Here is an 18,875-nt window from a genome sequence, read left to right on the forward strand (position 1 = left end):
AAACAAAATTTCTTTTAAACAAATAATTAAAGGAAATCTAAATTGTAAAATTATCAATATTTAAGATTGCAGTATTAGTTTAATAAGAAACGTAAACTGTTTTTAAAAAAACAAAGCCTTCCTTATTAGACACAGTACTATGTAAGTTAAACATTTTAATTACTTAAGAACAAAAAGGCAGATTTAAATGTCAACAATTAAAATTTTGTTCATAAAAATTATTTCTACATTATCTTAATAAATATATACAAATTTTTTAAATGAAATTTACCTTCAACATCATCCGGTGTGACCATGGCAATCAATTCAGAATTTGTTGGTATGTTTGACTCTTCATCATTTGAATGAATCCAGTTTTGTACTTGATCATAAGTAATATCTTCATATTCATAAAGTTTTTGAAAATTATACAAAATTTCCTCATTTGTCATATTATCATCTACATTTACATTAACATACCAGAAACCAGGTTGTAAGAATTCATTCCAACATTTAGAAATAGTTTCTTTTTTAACAGAATCCCAAGCATCGCCCATCCAACATACAACATTCTCAATACTTATTGATTTCAAATATTCAGTGAAATGAATACTATTTTTCTGAGCTGTAAGTATGGAGAGTAAAAATAACGTTCTATAAAACCTTTTGAAATTCTCAATTATGCTCTGGTCCATCAGCTGCATTACTGACGTTGTGTTGGATGGTAAATATTTAACTTTAATATCACCTACAGCCAGCATTTCAGAGGCTGGATGACAAGGTACACTATCTAATAGCAGCAGAGCTTTCGTAGAAAGGCCTTTTTCAGTTAAAAATTTTGTCACTCTAGGCACGAATTCCTCCTTGAACCATACTTCAAAAATATGTGCATTCATCCAAGCACTTCTTTGATGTGTGTAATATACGGGAAGTGACGATTCTGACATGTTTTTTATTGCTCTACACTTAGCAGTTTTGCCTATAACAAGCAATGGTAGCTTAAAAGTTCCATCTGCATTACTGCATACCATTACCGTCACATAATCTTTATTTTCTTTTAAATCTGTTGGTGTAGACTGGAACTTCGTATCTAACATTCTTTTTGGCATCATTTTGTAATTCAATTTAGTTTCATAAGCATTAAAAATTTGACACAAATCTAGTTGCTCTTCTTGTATTGTTTTCTTAAATTCACGTTTAAAATCATTAAAATTGTTACAATTAGCTGCATCAGATAATTTTTCTCCACTAACACCATATAAACGAATACCATATTTTTTCTTCCAGTTACTCAACCATCCTTCACTAGCAACAAAATCTTTTGCTATATTAAGATCTCGGTGCAATTCTAAAGCTTTTGCTGAAAAATTATTACATTTATGAAAAACAAAAAGTAAAAGAGAAGGTTCATTTATGTTATATCTATCTTGCATAAACATAGCTTACTGATTTCAAATATTTCATACTTCTATTATCATTTTAGTTTTTTTTTTGACCAAACATACCTTGTTTTGGTTGAAAGAACAAAAAATCAAATAAGAAAATTAATGAAAAAAAATAAACAATCACTTTATAATTTTATCATTATTTATCACTTTAATAAATAAAATAAACAAATATGTTAAGAACTATATAAGAAATACTGTATTAAACCGAATATTTACCCATAATTAAAGGACCTGTAAGTGATGTACCACACTTAATATTTTGATTATACCATATATACAATGCTTCATCAAGGTTATTAAAAGCCGTTGCTTTTATTCTTTTGGCACTGTTTGATAGAATGGAAGTCCTGTATTGTTCTAATTTCTCTCTAGTAGCTATATAATTTCTTATGGTTCTACTTGGAATATTATATTTTTTATTTAATTCTCTCGTCGATGTGCCTTCATCAAATTCTTTTATAATCTGCAACTTCTCTAAAATACTGATATTTTTACGTTTCATTTTTAACGAACACTCTTTTACGTTGTTAATATCTTTCTCATCTTTTTCAGACTTTATTATAAACTTTTCTTCAAGAGGGTTCATCGTTTTTTCACGTCGATAGAAATCAAAATAAATATTGAAAATTTCACTTGTTTTTACGGGTTTAATTAAATAGATCAAAACGTAAAAACAATGACACGAACGGTTAGGAAACGGCGTACGCAACGCGGTGGGAGAGTGATATTTGTGTACGTAAAAGTACGTGTGAAAGGAAAGTGGCTTGCGCGGCCATACATCGAGCGGCAATATAAAGAGTCCATTGTATAATAAACCTAATAAACCAATATATAAATCGAAATACTTGATCACTGCAAAGATTTTCTTGGTTAATTTTACTGAATTTAAATCATAAAGTAAAATGACTTTTTCTTTAATTAAAATACTTAAAGATTCAATAATCACATATGAGTTACTTCACTTCCAAATACATAATGGCGGATCCAAGAGTATGTCTTGAGGAAGGGGTGGGCGAAATATGTAAAATTATATATATTTCATTAAACCAATTTTTACAAGCATACGTGATATAATATTTTTATATTTAATTACTCCAGGGAGCCCTCTATGGATCCGCTACTGCAATATGCGTATAATACGCTTATATAAGCGTGATTAACTTTTTGCACATAGGGTGACAAATAATTTCAGATAATATAGCTGATAATATTTTAGATAACAAATATAACATAAAGATAAATGGATGACATAATTTAGACAATAATAAACAGAAATTTTTAATGATTACCAAATGTTACCCATCGATGTATATAATTCTAGTTCGAAACAACTACATATATTATACTACTTTTTCCTGATCACATTTCCCATTTCGTATTGGTAGGTCGCACCCTTCTGAAAATCACCCCCATGAGTCTATATTGTATTCGCTAGAATCTGGGAGCATCGCGTAAAACGTTCAAAAAGAGAAAATTTTCACTTCCAACAATGTTGTTGCCTAATGCTGCTCGGTTAGGGACAAGAGGTTGGAATCGATATTCACCCACTGGAACTTTCCAAAATCATAGGTAACAGTAGGTAACTAAAAACGTAATATTCTTTATTTTAGGATCTTGGGTATCGTAAATATACGTGCTTGTCGATTATTTTGTTTCACATAGACAACTGGTTCATCGAACAAAGTTTGTGCACTCTGATCTGCCACCAACAATTTTTTTCGTTTTCTTTTTTCTACAAGCACGTTTGTATATTTCGAATAGCGATACCAAAATAAACAGTAAATCGACTTCTCTGGCCTCTAATCTATAACTATATTGATAAAACCCGTACCAGTATGGACAATGAATATGATATAAAATTTAAACAAAGTCTTGAATATTGAAATTGTCATATATTAACGAGTTCCATACTTGATTACACGAATTGTTCATCAATCATACTAGAATTTCTATCGCATAGTTTAGTTTGTAACAAATAAATGAAATTTGGCGGGTATGCAGTTCAACCAACTTGAAGAACACGAGATAGATCGACTTCCGGCTGCGTCTTTCTCTGTTTGATATCGGTTCACTTGGTATGGGATCTGTTATTTTCTTTCCTCTTGAAATCCACCTAAATTCGTAAAAATAACATGCATCTGGTTTAAAACTATTATGATTAGAGAATTTTAATTGATTCTCTAGATGTTTTAATGAGTATTTTATTTTGTTAAAAGAGAATTGTGTTATATTTTAGTTGTTTCGTTTTAAGGTTATATTGTGCCAAGTAACAAGCCATAATGTCACGTTTCGTGTTGATGTCGGTGATTTAAGGAACAAGTATTTCATCACATTTAATTGTTTTTGTGCAGGTTTTAAACCATGGGTCGAGTAATTCGTGCTCAGCGTAAGGGAGCTGGGTCTGTCTTCAGATCCCACACAAAAAGGAGAAAGGGAGCACCTAAACTTCGTTCCCTAGATTTCTCTGAAAGGCATGGGTACATCAAGGGTGTTGTGAAGGTTTGTGTAATTTTTACATTTAGAAATTTTTCAAAGTTTTTAAGCGTATGTGAATTTAAAATACATGAATGATGAATACTAATATACCTACTCTGATTAAAGTTGAAGTAAACATTAGAGGCTCTTTCTGAAAATGTTTTTATGCTTTATAGAGGAACTCTTATTACAAGTAATTTGCTTATAACAATTATTTTCTTTTTCTAGGATATTCTTCATGACCCTGGTCGTGGAGCACCTTTAGCTATTGTTCATTTCCGTGACCCATACAAGTTTAAGACAAGGAAAGAATTATTTATTGCACCTGAGGGAATGTACACTGGACAGTTCCTGTACTGTGGAAAGAAAGGTACATATATGTTTATGTTTTAGAATGTGTTATAGAAAATATATGTTGAATTATGTTAATCTTCAAACTGTTAGAAATTTGTCAATATACTCGAGTAAAGTGAAATCAATATTTCAGCAAATCTTCAGATTGGAAATGTGATGCCTGTTGGTCAAATGCCTGAGGGTACCATTGTTTGTAATTTGGAGGAAAAAACTGGTGACAGAGGCCGATTGGCCAGAGCATCTGGAAACTATGCCACAGTTATTGCGCATAATCCTGATACAAAGAAAACCAGAGTGAAGTTGCCATCTGGTGCTAAGAAAGTTATTCCATCCAACAACAGAGCAATGGTTGGCATTGTCGCTGGTGGTGGACGTATTGACAAACCCATTCTTAAAGCTGGTCGTGCTTATCATAAGTACAAGGCAAAGAGGAACTGCTGGCCAAAGGTACAGTATATAATGATATCAATAAGCATAAACATCCTACTGCAAATGTAAATATTTTTCAATGATGCTTTTAGACATTTGAAACCTGAACATTTTATTGTGGAACATTTTTATACTGAGCTAGCTTGAAGTTTACCATAAGTTAATACTATTAGTTCATTGCATTTGAAATACTTTTAATGCTTTTAGGTTCGTGGTGTTGCTATGAATCCAGTTGAGCATCCTCACGGTGGTGGTAACCATCAACATATTGGTAAAGCATCCACGGTTAAACGTGGAACTAGCGCTGGTCGTAAGATTGGTCTTATTGCTGCGCGTCGTACCGGAAGAATCAGAGGAGGAAAAACCGATACCAAGAAGGACGATTAGATTAAACGTTGATTAAATTTTGGAACATATAAAATAAAAATACTAAAAAAAAACGTTACTTTGTGTACAAAATTATGTATTCCCTAGGATACCTATTTCATATCTCGTATTATTGACTTGATTCTATTAAACATTCAGAGTTTTCGAAATTTACCAAGTGTTCTATTGTAGTTTTTCTTTGAATGTTCTTTGGAGGCACTCCATAGTAAAGTCTGAACCTTGCTCTGCAATTCGCTCTGATATGTCGATGTTATCAATACCTTGAACATAGATACTAACTAGGATTAAATTGAAAGGGTAACAAAAATGTGTTCACAGACTCTATTTCTATATCATGTATAAAGTATAAATCTAAGGTTTAAAGTTTGTTTTGTGAGAATAATAGGAATGATATATGTCAGGAAAATTGTCCAGCAGAGTGTGCTCTGTTAGTTTTCGCAATATCCGGCGGAAATAAATTGTCAGCCATCTTGCTAGCAATATTCGGCGCTCGGCCATTTTTGTTGCGTCGACGTCAAGTGTGGCCAGAGGCCTTTCATAGTAGCCAGTCTTCGAATTTCCTTTGCATCGAAGTAGCGACAAGCAGAAATTGTAATTATAACTACTCGACTTAATCGACAAGTTTCGTTCGTAGATCAGCAAGGAGCGGAAGGAGAGAGGAAAGGAGTGAACAATTAAAATTTTTTGCTTGGTGATTGTCTAGGCGAGAAACAGCTAAAGAGCTTCTGCGGCAGAGCTACGAAAAATACGCACCGAGGCGGAGTAATATGAGTAATGCAGCCAACCAGAATGGATCAGGTCTAGAGCAGCAGGTAAAATAAAAAAACAATTTCGTCTCTCATATATCTGACAACCCTTGCTTCGACGCACCATTTCTCTATTCTCCTTTCCTATTCAGTATTTCATTGTTCCGTATTATTACCAAACTTTTGTTTCATGGAATTGTATTTGAACGTTAATAGGCATAATTTTTTAACTTCCATCTACGCGAATCATTTAATCCCGCTTCTTATTTCCGTTGTAAAAAATTTTATAGACTCGGGTCATCGTCGAGATCGTTTGTGACGTACAGCTTTGTAATGGCGGCAACCAATTCTGGGAACAGCATGCCTCGTGCTATGACGCATTCTCGCGTTGCTTTTGTATCATGTTCAAATTCTCATGATAAGGTGCATTATACGCACAATTCACATTTTTTAGTTTTCTTACTTTTAACCTACTTAATCGTGCTTACCAAGATTCCAATATGTTTTTTTAAATTTTTGATTGCAGTGTGATAACGATCTTTTGGATATAAACAGTGTATGGCCATTATGTTCTAAAATTATTCAGTTGAATTTTTCATTTTTTGTTTGTATTGTACCTTCGATAGATCATTTAAAAATTCTAATCTGATAACATTAATATATATATATATATATATATATATACAAATAATTATAATTTTAATGATTATATTTTGCATTGTAGTTAGCTGGTCTGGACTTGTCGGGCTCCCGCCAAGCTAGTGGGGGTCGCTACGTACCACCACACCTAAGAAATAAATCCGGAAGTAAGTACTTTCTAAAGTAGAGTTTTATTTTACATGTAATTTTATCATGACATCAAAAGTTAAGTTTTGTTTATTTATGTAACAATGATCTTGAAGTTATTTTAATTTTTGTTTTTAAATCTTCAGTATTTAATAAAATGAGGTACTACTACTGAAAGGATTCATGAGTCAGTAGAACCTCTTGGTGATACTGTATTCATAAGTTAATTATATTTGTGAAAAAACCTGAAGTATGGATTATTTATAGGTAACGGACCTTCTGGAGGAGATCAACATTCTTCGAACTCGAGATCATCATACTCTGAGAGAGATAGGGGTGGTGAACGTGATCATGATAGGGACAGGGATCGTGATAGGGGCAGAGTCGGTCCCGGCTATAAAGAACCACGAAATTCTCGCGATGTCGATTTTGGGAACTTTGGAAACTATGGTGTACGCAACAGACGTAGCGCTGGTCCAGAAAATGGAAGAGATTATAACAGATTTTCTAATTCCGAGCGCGATCGAGATCATGAGCGCCCGATTAGCTCCGGCAATGACCGTTGGCCAGAGCCTAGAAACAACCGCTGGCAAGAGAGCAAAACCGACCATAGAATGGGCAGCAGCGGCGGCGGCGGCGGTGGTGGTGGTAGATGGAAAGACGACAGAGATGGAGGAAGAAGAGGCTCTGAAATCGATTGGACGATTCCTACTTCCAGAGATGAGCGATTGGAGGTGGAATTATTTGGTACTGGGAATACTGGTATCAATTTTAGTAAATATGAGGATATCCCAGTTGAGGCTACTGGAGACAATATACCTCCACACATCACATCTGTAAGGTTCAAACTGTAGCAGAAACACTTCAAAACAGTAGTATGATGTATGTTTATATATTTTTTTGTTCGCTTGTTAACAGTTCGACGAGGTTAAGCTGACGGAGATAATAAAGAACAGCATTAGTCTGGCTGGTTATGATAAGCCTACACCCGTGCAGAAGTATGCGATACCGATCATCATTGGACGTCGTGATGTTATGGCCTGTGCCCAAACAGGGTCTGGTAAAACAGCGGCCTTTTTAGTGCCAATATTGAATCAGATTTATGAAGGTGGGCCATGTCCACCGCCACCACATGTCAATTCTTCTGGCAAGCGTAAACAGTACCCACTGGGTCTGGTATTAGCACCTACAAGAGAGCTTGCCACTCAAATATATGACGAGGCAAGGAAATTTGCATACAGATCACGTATGCGTCCTGCTGTTGTCTATGGTGGTTCAAATATTGTAGACCAAATGCGAGAACTAGATCGCGGCTGCCATCTTCTTGTAGCAACACCTGGCCGTCTCGTAGATATGTTAGGCCGGGGTAAAATTGGTTTACATAATTGCCGGTATGTACATAATTTTCCAGTGAATACACTAGCAAGTGGCATAATTAAATTAATTTAAAATATTTGGAGATATATAACTTAAAATACTGAATTTCATGTTGTAGATTCTTAGTATTGGACGAAGCGGATCGTATGTTGGATATGGGTTTTGAACCACAGATAAGACGTATAGTCCAAGAGGATGCAATGCCTCCAACTGGGGAAAGACAGACACTTATGTTCTCAGCTACGTTCCCTAAGGAGATACAAATGTTGGCAAGGGATTTCCTTAGCAATTATATCTTTTTAGCTGTAGGCCGTGTAGGCTCTACATCTGAAAATATTACTCAGAAAATTGTATGGGTGGAAGAACATGACAAACGTTCATATTTGCTTGATTTGCTTCAGGCTAGCAATTTTGCAGATCCTAGTAAGTTCCACAAATATATGTATATATAATTAATTGACGTTTATTATACAGATTATAATGTATTGTACCAATATGTTGTGGTACAAATAATTACATTACACTTTCAGATGCTGAGTCATTAACTTTGGTGTTCGTGGAAACAAAGAAGGGTGCAGATATGTTAGAAGAGTATTTGCATCAGATGGGATATCCAGTTACCAGTATTCACGGTGACCGAACACAGCGTGAGCGAGAAGAAGCTTTGCGCCGTTTCCGTGCTGGTAAAGCGCCAATACTTGTTGCAACTGCCGTTGCTGCCCGTGGACTCGATATTCCACATGTAAAACATGTGATAAATTTCGACTTACCAGGCGATGTCGAAGAATATGTACATCGAATTGGTCGTACTGGTCGTATGGGCAATTTAGGTTCGTTCTCGTTTCAATCTTAATTGTCTTATGCGTGCTCCGTAATAATATATATTTTGTTGCCGTAAAAGGTCTCGCAACGTCATTTTTCAACAAGAAAAACCATAATTTGGTGCGTGATTTGGTGTCTCTGCTGATCGAGGCTAACCAAGAACTTCCGACGTGGCTGGATGACATGTTCGGTGACGTAGCAAGACATTCTGGAGGTGGATCTCGACGAGCTGGGGGTAGTAGTACTAAAGGAGGAGGAGGAGGAGGAGGTGGAGGTGGTGGCGGCGGTGGCGGCGGTGGAGGACGATTTAGTGGGTTTGGCGCAAGAGATTATCGTCAACAACCTAGCTCTGGATCTGCTCGTAACAACGGGTCCTTAAATAGACCTGGCAGTTACGGAGGTTAGTATTTATTATTTTTATGGGAAATATTACGTCTTATTGGCTGTTTCGGACCTAAGAATAGATATTGGTTTCAATGTAACTGTAAATCTATTGAGCACACACATATATGTAAATCCCATTTATATCTTCACGGTTATCGCTTCTCCATCTAAGTCTATCTCAAGTACTTCATGGTGTTCTATACTTTATCGGTAGACATTGATGTATGAAATTTGAATTTAATTTTTCTTATGTTCAACGTGATGTGTAAAACTTAATGTTGTCCTTTATTTACAATTCATTAGACTAAAATATAACGAAAGAGAGCACAAGTACATGAGTCCATTCTTTCTCTGTAGGAGGTTACGGTGGCTATGGCGGCAGTTATAATAATTCATCGCATAATAATTCTGCTAACAACGGCAGCAGCAACGGCACCGATTGGTGGGAGGTATGGGACAAGTAAATCATCAACATCTCAATTTCAACTTTTATCATTATTACTATTGTACACGTAAATTCAAATATATGTAAGAAAGACATGTACGGACATACACATCGGACACACACATCGGACTCACACGCACGTATATGCGCGCGTATATACATATACACAACAAAAGACAGACAGTATCACATATAAACACATCACGTACGCTAACTGCCTGAGCACTACAATTTTTGAACGGAAAAAAAAGTAACTGTTTATTCAATTCAACAAAAAAGAAAATGAGAAAAAAATACTTTTATCCACGTGCGACGAAACGTTTGACAAATCCTAAGTGCAATTTCAGCATTAACAGCGGCGGAAGCAAATTCGGACAGTGACGCAGGGAAGACAATGATCTCGTTTCGAAAGCATTCAAGGAGTCATAGATCAGGATTTGTCAGGCACTAGACAAAGATATGCAAGATCCATCCAAAGTTTCGTTGCCGTGCGTATTGAGGAACACAAGTAGTATAATCACTAATGAATCGAATCGTTATTGCCTAGATAGGACATGACGATGCAACACATAGTAGGTGGAGAAACTTAGTAAAATTTTTTAGAACTCCTGTCGAGACTATGGGGCTCGTTGTGGCTTCATTATTTAAATTTTTCGAAGGATGTTATTGGCGTATCTTCGAGAATTATGGCGTCTAGATTCGAGGAAATTAATGTAGCTTTAAATGCACAAGTGCTTTAGTACTACTACGCCTGAATGGCCAGTAACTTGTGTAGTTTGATTTAACCTGATAGCGGCATTTCTTTGTTTTTTTTTTTTTTTTTCGTTTTTGTATCGTTAGTTTCTTTTGCTTTATTCTTTTGTTTAATGTAATGCACATACAGACTTGTCTAGACGCCTAGGATACGCCATAACATCGCCATCGCCATAGATTTCGTGACGATTCCTGTTTTAAATTTACTATAGTCCAGCGACGAATGGTACTTTGTTGTTTTGCCGTCCCCAGACACAGACGACGTTGCGCCGGCAATATCATGGTTTAATCGACTGAATTGTGGTGAAATATTCCACTAGTCGAGAAGCTTTGATATTATGAAAAGGACACAGGCTGCGTCTTAGGATTACTTTTAGAAATCTCCGTTCGTATTTCTATCTCGCGTTCTCTTAACAATAAGTAAGTTTCAAGGTCAGAATGCTGTAAACTTATTGCTTGTCTCTAACTTAATTGAAAGTATTACTTTATTTAAAACTTTGGTCACTGTATCTAGAGAATAGGCTGAAACGTTTAACAAACACGTCAGGTATATAATTCGTTGTACCTGAATTTTTAATGTACTCTAATTAGAATTTCTAAACGTAATGAAGACGTTGTCCTGTAAAAATGGTATGGTGCGTTATAAAAAAAATCTTATACCGCAGTTATTGGGTGCGAGTGCTCTAGAACGAAAGCATAACACTGTGAAAGAAAAATAATGTAAACGGGTACAAGAATACGGTTGCAGTTACAGAGAAGGAAGCTTCAATATGAAACAGAAAAAGCACACGTACATGCACTGTTAGAGTCGGTTCAATTTTATGAAAATGAAAGAAACATACGAAAGAAAAATAACGATGAGAATTATACAAAGAAGCAAGCCCTTTGAAACAAGAAGGCGAAACGCGCACTCATATTTTATAACTGTATTTATCAGTACGCTATATATAGATATATATACATACTAAGTAATATTCGTAAATACATAAACATTAAAATAATTGAAAAACGACTGTGATATCGAACGATCTTGTGACATTCAATTTCCAAGCGAATTGATAAATATGAACAATTTAACGAAATACAAATGCTAAATGTATTAATTAATCGGTATTGAATGTCATGGAAAGCATGGGAGCTCAGTTTGTTTGAGCCGAGAAAGCGGGAATATTAAGTCGTTAAATACATCAAGAAACCACGTGGCTGTTGTCCGATCGGGGAGGGCTAAACGCCTAGCTCTTACAGTCCTGAAAACATGTTTTTTGGGGCATTGTTTCTACTTAAAAGAAAAAAAGAATGAAATGAAAACGAAAAGAAAACATATAACGCGCATTAATAATAGATGACGAACGGCGAAACGCGTCATTACTGGTTGATGATGTTGGTAGGGCTTTATAGAATGTCGATATCTTTTGTGCAAACGTCGGATTCTTACCTAACCTATGTGAGAAAAAGTACAAATTCGATTTGCGTGACAACTGACAGGATTTTTAGACATGTCATACTTATACCTGTTATATTAATAGATTTATAGTGCAATCGCGTGCGTGAATCGTATGCCGTGTGACCGTGGACCAAGGTGTGAATGCCCCCTCGGCGATGGGAGGGGGGGAACATAATTATTTCAACTAGAACTTTTCAAATAGTGTTACGAGTAAATATTGTTGGCTTCCGACCATATGGTGCGTGTCGTTTTCAAATTCTAATATGATTTTATCGTCGAGTTCATTTGTCAACTCGGAGGCCCTGCCAAGAACATTACAAGAACCCACAGTGAACGGTGACGATATCGATCGATCGCATTTCACTTATAATGTACAACTCCTTACGGCAATAGAAATTGTTCACTTGGACATATTTGAATCTGTCGAGAAAGTAGTAGGTCTTGCCGTAATAGTACTACTATTATTATTAGTACCACTATTACTATTACTCTTATTTACTATTATTGTTGTTACCCCTATACGTTTTTAATAACGTCTATGTGGTTTCGTAGGTGGTACTATTGTATGCGCGCAAGCTTTTTGCATAACGGCTTTGCTGTATTGCGTTGCGTTATTTTACACTATGCTAGAAAGAGAACGTGTATAGGAGGCTTTTGGACACTATTATCCTGAATATTTTTGTGTTTTCTCTCCTTTGTTTACAAAATTTGCAATCCACCAAATTGAAAGCGAAGAGCTACAATCTATACAAACAGATATAAATATATTCATAATAAAATTCCGGATTCTACTGTCCAATTGATCGCCAAGGCAACGAATATATATGACGCGTCGATGTAAGTTATTAGTCCTGTGCAGTTGGAAGTAATATGTTCATTTACGAGTAATATGGTGGACACAGATCATGCAAGTAACGTCAACTATACGCAAAAATATTTTTATACTTATTTCTCTCCTAGTTATAACGATATTTTTATACATAACAGTGTTGGTCGTCGAGCAGTTACGGTGTAACATTGATTCCATGTAATTATTTTCTTCTTTTTTTTTTTTTTTTTTCATTTTCTTCTGTCGTGAACGAACCGTCAATGGTCGACATTACCACCGATCGGATTCGAGCGGTTTAGTTCTCGTGTATTTCATACGAAAACTAAAAAATCGACAGATATTTGTGCGATAATCAGATGTCCACCGTTTCCGTAACCGATACACGTGTATAAATTCAAGTACGGCATTATGATTTAGAAGGTATTAGCATCTTTAGAGGAAATAGGAGAATGATGTAATAAACGAAGCTATTTATTAACGTTTTAAGTATTTATTATTTTTTTTCTCTCTCTCTCTCTTTTCGTTACTTCTGTGGGAAAGACAGTGTCATGTATTTGTACTGTACAAGTATCTTTAACAATTATGTTTGGTCCTCTAAAGTATATCGGACGAGCAGCCTTAAGGAACACTTACGGATCTACGCAGAGCGAAACGATTAGGAAAAGATCAATTATAGTGCAAAAGAAACGTGAGAGGGGCTATACGAATAGCAATCGTATAACATATTGTGTAAAGTAAAAAAGAGAAAAAAATAGGAAAGAAAACAAACGTGGCGTTTGACTGTGACTGCAATCATTAACTACGAAAAGAATGCGCAATTATAAAGCACACATACACACAAAATAGAAACATATTGTAAATCATATATATGTATCGTTGTGTACGCAACACGCAACCGCGTCGAAAGACGGAGCACGCGAAAATGTCACCGAACACAATTGTGTTGTGTCGCGTGCTGTAGGTAATAATTTTCTTTACCTTCTTTTTTTATTGTGTACGTTACGCTTGTTCGATAATTCGAGTACTCATGTGTTCGATTTGCTCTTGGTAAAAAAAAAAGGAAAGATTTGTATGCGCTTATTGTGTGTGTCTACCTCGAGCAGCTTTTTGTTCAAATCGTAAAGGTAAACAAGCTATGTAATAACTCAAGAGAGAAACACAAATGAGCGAGAAGAAGCAATTGAGTACATCGTATGCGCGAGCGTAAAGGGGAAAAAGAGCACACGCGTTGGTGGAAATGAAAAATTTGTAGTCGAAACGAGGCGGGATGGCAAACGAGAAAAAATAATGTCTTCGAACTTTTACGAGTGTTATTTAAGTCAAGGAGCGTCACTTGTCGAATCGAGTACGTGGCAAAGACGTGCGTAAAAAGAATGAACAAACCTTGATGGGAAGTATGACACGTACTGTCATATCGCTTCCGACAACGAGTCTCAGTGGCTGTGTCGTGTATTATTCCACGGTCAGTGATGCTCGTCGTGTATCATTCACTTATAACTAATGATATTGCTATATATCTGTTTCATCAAACTGGTGAGCGAAGTGGCAAAATAGTGTGAAGAAAGAGTAAAGAAACGGAACGGTGAACGTACCATTCTGTCGGTCTCTTATTAGTAATTGCACATTTACACGCTACATTAGATGAATCGAGAAAAATATGAGAAGTAGGAAAAAAAATCTGCAAACAACTGTACATCGTACGGCTATTGAATGAATTAATAAAAATAAATTGTCTGAAATTGAATAAAAAGAAGGAAATCAACTTAACCTAACGAAGTGTATGATACATATACGACATGATATGTGTACACACACACTCGTTGTTCATTAGCAATAAGTTGTGATCACATTGCAGAGCGTGTGCACATCTCATTCCGAGGTGAAAGACACGTGTATCCCGTGAAGAATGATGTAGAGTGTCAATATTGTTACAAATACCTCATAAGAGACGATGGATCACGTGTATTATTTAAATGTTTATTCATTTGGTGATTCATTCGTTTTATTTATAGTATTATGCAAAAATGACAGGAGAATTCTATAAAATGAACCATCTAATAAACGAGGGAAAAAGATTATGCGATGTAGAATCTTTTCCATACGTATACGCCTTTCTACCCCGTAATTTGCATTGAAATTTATAAATGTTCAACTGCATATTGAATATGTGTTTTAACCAAAATATTTTATATAGTTATTTTATCCTATTCTTTTATATAAGTACATTCAAGTCAGACGGTAGTCACAGTCGTTTTATGGTTTGTCGTTGCAAAATTGCATAATCTTTTGTACTGGGTAACTTAAAGAATTTCAAAATATAAATTTTTTTACGTTGTGCGTTTTGTATTCATCATATCAATGGCAGAGGCAAAATTATGCACTGTTTATCTGTAGTAGACAAGTAACCGTAATATTACTTTGTTAAAATATCCTAAATGTTTACCGAATGTGTGCATATCAGTAAATATAGAAATTTTAAACCAATTTTTCAAAAAGTTTGAGTACAAAACATAGCCAATATTTTAATAACGATTTAAAAATTTTATGCAGCATGTATTTCTGTTAATTTGTATTTCTTAGAAACAATCTGGAAGTATATAAATTTTCAATAAATGTTTAGACATGAATTTTTTGATTTTTATAAATTCGTATCAGTTAAACAATCTCCGCAAGTGTTACCTTGAGTCTTTAGAAGACACTGAATAATTATGATAATTAATATGTCTAATAATTTGTATAAACTATCTTAAAAAAGGCTAATGAACTTAAACGCTTTGTATCTATATAGAATCTACCTAGGATAAATTGAACGTCCACTGAATAAAATTTGTACGCGGTAGTATGATTTACAATTTTTACAGCGAATTCGTAGGTAGATGGTGGGAGGTCAATTTCTGTTGGGCCAACTTGGACCAATCGTATAGAACCACGATCGCAATGGCGGTGTGGCTGAATAGTTTTGTGTTATCTGGTGGTTAAGTAGAGGCTTGTGAAGCCAGCAACTCTGTTTCCTTGTTTATTGGTGTTCGTATCATCGTGGCTCAATTGTTTATTCAGTCATGTACCATTGTGGTTTACTACTTGTCTTATTGGATCTGTCTTTAGACGGTAAATAATCCTAACCTGCAGTAACTTATTATAATTATTTTACGGATTAATATTAAATGAATCTGTATTACAGTGGTTGGGAGTGTTTCCCAATTAGAGATTGACAGGCATCTGGAATTAGGTAGAGAATTTTTAGCAAAAGGTCAGTTACAAGATGCCCTGTCACATTACCATGCAGCTGTTGGTAAGTTTTGTTTCTATTTAGTTTTCATATTTTATGTTTTATAATCATCATAATTGCATGAATTAGTATAAAATTTCTTTGATTCAGAATTTTGAAGCATGTTATTTTTGCAGAGGGCGATCCAAACAATTATTTAACGTATTACAAGAGAGGCACAGTATATCTAGCATTAGGTAAAGCGAAGTTTGCACTGCTTGATCTTGATAAGGTTTTAGAGCTAAAGCCAGATTTTACATCTGCAAGGTTACAACGAGGTAATGTGTTACTCAAACAAGCTCAATTCAAAAAAGCAGAAGAAAATTTTCAAAGTGTGGTAAGTATAACTTTTATGATACATGTAGTTTCTATTTTTTAATAACTAATGTACATTTTTGTCTATGCTTTCTCTTGTAGTTGGCAGTAGAACCCCATAACGAAGATGCTCTCAATGCTTTATATAAAATAGGGAGTGCAGAAGAAGATTTGACTGTTGTAGACAGATTGATAAGTTATGGCGATTATGCAGCAGCTGCGCAACAAATTACCAGAATTATTGAGACATGTCCATGGGCAGTTGAACTTAGGGAACGCAGAGCAGAATGTTACGAAGCTCTCGACGATTATATGAGTGCTATTTCTGATGTGCGTTCCACAACTAAGTTACAATCTGATAATACTAATGGGTATTTTAAATTAGCCAGCTTGCTTTATCGTCTTGGACAAGTAGAAGAATCACTGAAGTGAGTGAGCAAATTATTTAAAATTGTTTGATGCAGCAAAATATCTAATTAAAATTATAACTATTTAGGGAAATTCGAGAATGTTTGAAACTTGATCCAGAGCATTCAAAGTGTTTTTCGTTTTATAAGAAAGTGAAGAAAATAGTCAAATTATTAGCAGATGCACAAACATCCGAGGAAGCAAGAGATTATGATGGGTGTATAGTTTCTGCTCAACCTGTCCTTAAGCTTGAACCAAATGTAGGCAATGTACGTTTCCTTGCGTATCAACTCCTTTGCAAGTGCTATAGTGGCAATTCAGATACAAGTCAGGCAATTAATAATTGTCAAGAAGCGCTGAAATTGCGGAAGGAACCAGGAGTATACTGTGACAGCGCAGAAGCGTATCTTGCTGCTGAGATGTTCGATGATGGTAAGTCATTATATGAAAGTTCTTTTTTATTGGTATAGTTTAGTAACCTAATCACATATTCTGTTTTCAAATAGCAATGAGAGAGTTTAAGGAAGCTTTAGAAATTGACCCTAGTTTACAAAGGGCAAAGCAGGGTCTTCATAAAGCGCAACAACGTCAAAAACTGTCCGAATCTCGAGACTATTACAAAATCCTGGGTGTATCAAGAACAGCATCAAAACGGGATATTATTAAGGCATATAGAAAGGCTGCACAGAAGTGGCACCCTGATAACTTTCAAGAAGGAGACGAAAAGAAGCGAGCGGAGAAAAGGTTTATTGACATTGCAGCTGCCAAAGAAGTACTGACTGACGACGACAAGCGAGCGAAATTTGACCAAGGAGAAGATCCTTTAGATCCTGAGTCCGGATCACATCAGTATGGTTCCAATCCCTTCCAAGAATTCCATCATTTCCATGGTTCTCCCTTCCAGTTTAAGTTCCATTTCAATTAATCATTTTTTTTAACTGTCATGGTACTAGCCCAAGTACATTATCGAAATTATCCTATTGTTGTCGCTTTGTACGCGACTCAACAACTTTTGCTACCTTAGCTGAAATTTAATTTTGGTAATCTACCTCGTTGGTAGTCATGCGTCTTACATCTGCATGGAAACTGAAGACTGTACATGGAAAATGTCAATCACTCAGTAAGTTAAACAGTTGACCAATAACTAAGCCAAATTACATCACACATAATGTTGTCCGCAGTATTTGGCAATGATAACGGTCTTGTTATTATTTCTGATTCGAGACGGTGACTTGTTAACGTAATTATTGAAATTTAATATGTACGTAATATAAATAATGCGTACACATAATTTAATACGTTATTTATACTAATTGGTAAGCACGATGGAAATTCTTAATTTGAGTAGGTGGCTTATGAAACTATTTAGGAGAAACGTTGTAGTTGATACAGACTGACCATGTAATTAGTTTGAAGTGATGTAAACATTTTCTACTCGAGGAAACTTCGTGCCAGCGACATATAAATCAGATGTCGTGATTAAATCCGCGTTTTGATAAAAGGTATAGAAGTTACTGTGGGTGGCACTGTCATCCGAGTGTTATGGCGGGCTGTGGATGATTCAGTTTAGCTTGAAATTGTGCGACGATCGCATCGAATAAATATTATGGAAGTCATCTTTTCAGTCATACAGTCACCGAGTACAAATATACTGGGTTCAGTGTAGATAGCATTAATACACTGTACACTGGCTGTATTCGACATTCATGAAAATACGTAGTACATACAGTGCTGAGCGCGTGTTGTGTTCGCATGAGTGCGAGAGAACTTTATGTAAATACTGTAATCTCTGATATTTGTTTAAATATATTTCAATAATTTATACAAACACACTCGTATCATTTGTGCATAGTTTATGAACACTTGTACACAAAATACAAGAAATTGTGTCGTACATAATGATTTCTTCAATACCAATTTTATATTACAAAGCATAATTCATATAAGTTAAATGTAAAGTATTTTGTACAAATAGTAATTTTTTCAACATTTGTTCCTTCGGTTGTTTGAAACAATTGAATCCTAATGAGGTATGAATTGATTACGATAATTCTTTGATCAAATTTAATTTACATGGAAAAATATCGGCAGTTTAGTTGTACTAGAAAAATAATGAAATATATAAATCTGATTTGAGTTGTAAATGTATTTGTTTTGAAAATCGAACTTAATCTCTCGAATTAAATTAATTTAATATTTTATGTTGTTGCCATCTGTTTTCGTTAT

General features: G+C 35.1%; 3 protein-coding genes across 4 annotated transcripts; all 3 read left to right on the plus strand.

The window, feature by feature from the left end:
• The first annotated feature begins 3,470 nt into the window (after nucleotides 1-3,470).
• Nucleotides 3,471-5,130, plus strand: LOC107193484 (60S ribosomal protein L8). Its single transcript, XM_015582936.1, has 5 exons — nucleotides 3,471-3,502; nucleotides 3,779-3,926; nucleotides 4,131-4,272; nucleotides 4,390-4,703; nucleotides 4,893-5,130. Exons 2-5 carry the CDS (start codon nucleotides 3,789-3,791, stop codon nucleotides 5,070-5,072), a joined length of 774 nt encoding a protein of 257 aa, XP_015438422.1. The 5' UTR covers nucleotides 3,471-3,502; nucleotides 3,779-3,788; the 3' UTR covers nucleotides 5,073-5,130.
• Nucleotides 5,131-5,581: 451 nt separating this feature from the next.
• On the plus strand, nucleotides 5,582-10,819 carry LOC107193605 (ATP-dependent RNA helicase bel). 2 transcript variants are annotated; one of them, XM_015583084.1, is made up of 9 exons: nucleotides 5,582-5,663; nucleotides 5,776-5,884; nucleotides 6,543-6,624; nucleotides 6,872-7,440; nucleotides 7,523-7,995; nucleotides 8,100-8,404; nucleotides 8,512-8,811; nucleotides 8,883-9,203; nucleotides 9,545-9,957. In XM_015583084.1, the coding sequence occupies exons 2-9, from the start codon at nucleotides 5,840-5,842 to the stop codon at nucleotides 9,649-9,651; spliced, it is 2,202 nt and encodes a 733-aa protein (XP_015438570.1). In that variant the 5' UTR covers nucleotides 5,582-5,663; nucleotides 5,776-5,839; the 3' UTR covers nucleotides 9,652-9,957. The 2 variants fall into 2 exon arrangements, with proteins under 2 accessions (XP_015438570.1, XP_015438571.1); XM_015583085.1 differs by adding an exon at nucleotides 9,980-10,819 and having other exon boundaries at nucleotides 5,585-5,884; nucleotides 9,545-9,636.
• A 4,774-nt stretch (nucleotides 10,820-15,593) lies between these two features.
• On the plus strand, nucleotides 15,594-17,603 carry LOC107193607 (dnaJ homolog subfamily C member 3). Its single transcript, XM_015583086.1, has 6 exons — nucleotides 15,594-15,766; nucleotides 15,840-15,950; nucleotides 16,064-16,263; nucleotides 16,344-16,669; nucleotides 16,738-17,081; nucleotides 17,156-17,603. Exons 1-6 carry the CDS (start codon nucleotides 15,718-15,720, stop codon nucleotides 17,572-17,574), a joined length of 1,449 nt encoding a protein of 482 aa, XP_015438572.1. The 5' UTR covers nucleotides 15,594-15,717; the 3' UTR covers nucleotides 17,575-17,603.
• Nucleotides 17,604-18,875: the final 1,272 nt, after the last annotated feature.

The sequence above is a fragment of the Dufourea novaeangliae genome, unplaced genomic scaffold, assembly GCF_001272555.1.
Source record: "Dufourea novaeangliae isolate 0120121106 unplaced genomic scaffold, ASM127255v1 scaffold6, whole genome shotgun sequence".
NCBI classification, from domain to species: domain Eukaryota; kingdom Metazoa; phylum Arthropoda; class Insecta; order Hymenoptera; family Halictidae; genus Dufourea; species Dufourea novaeangliae.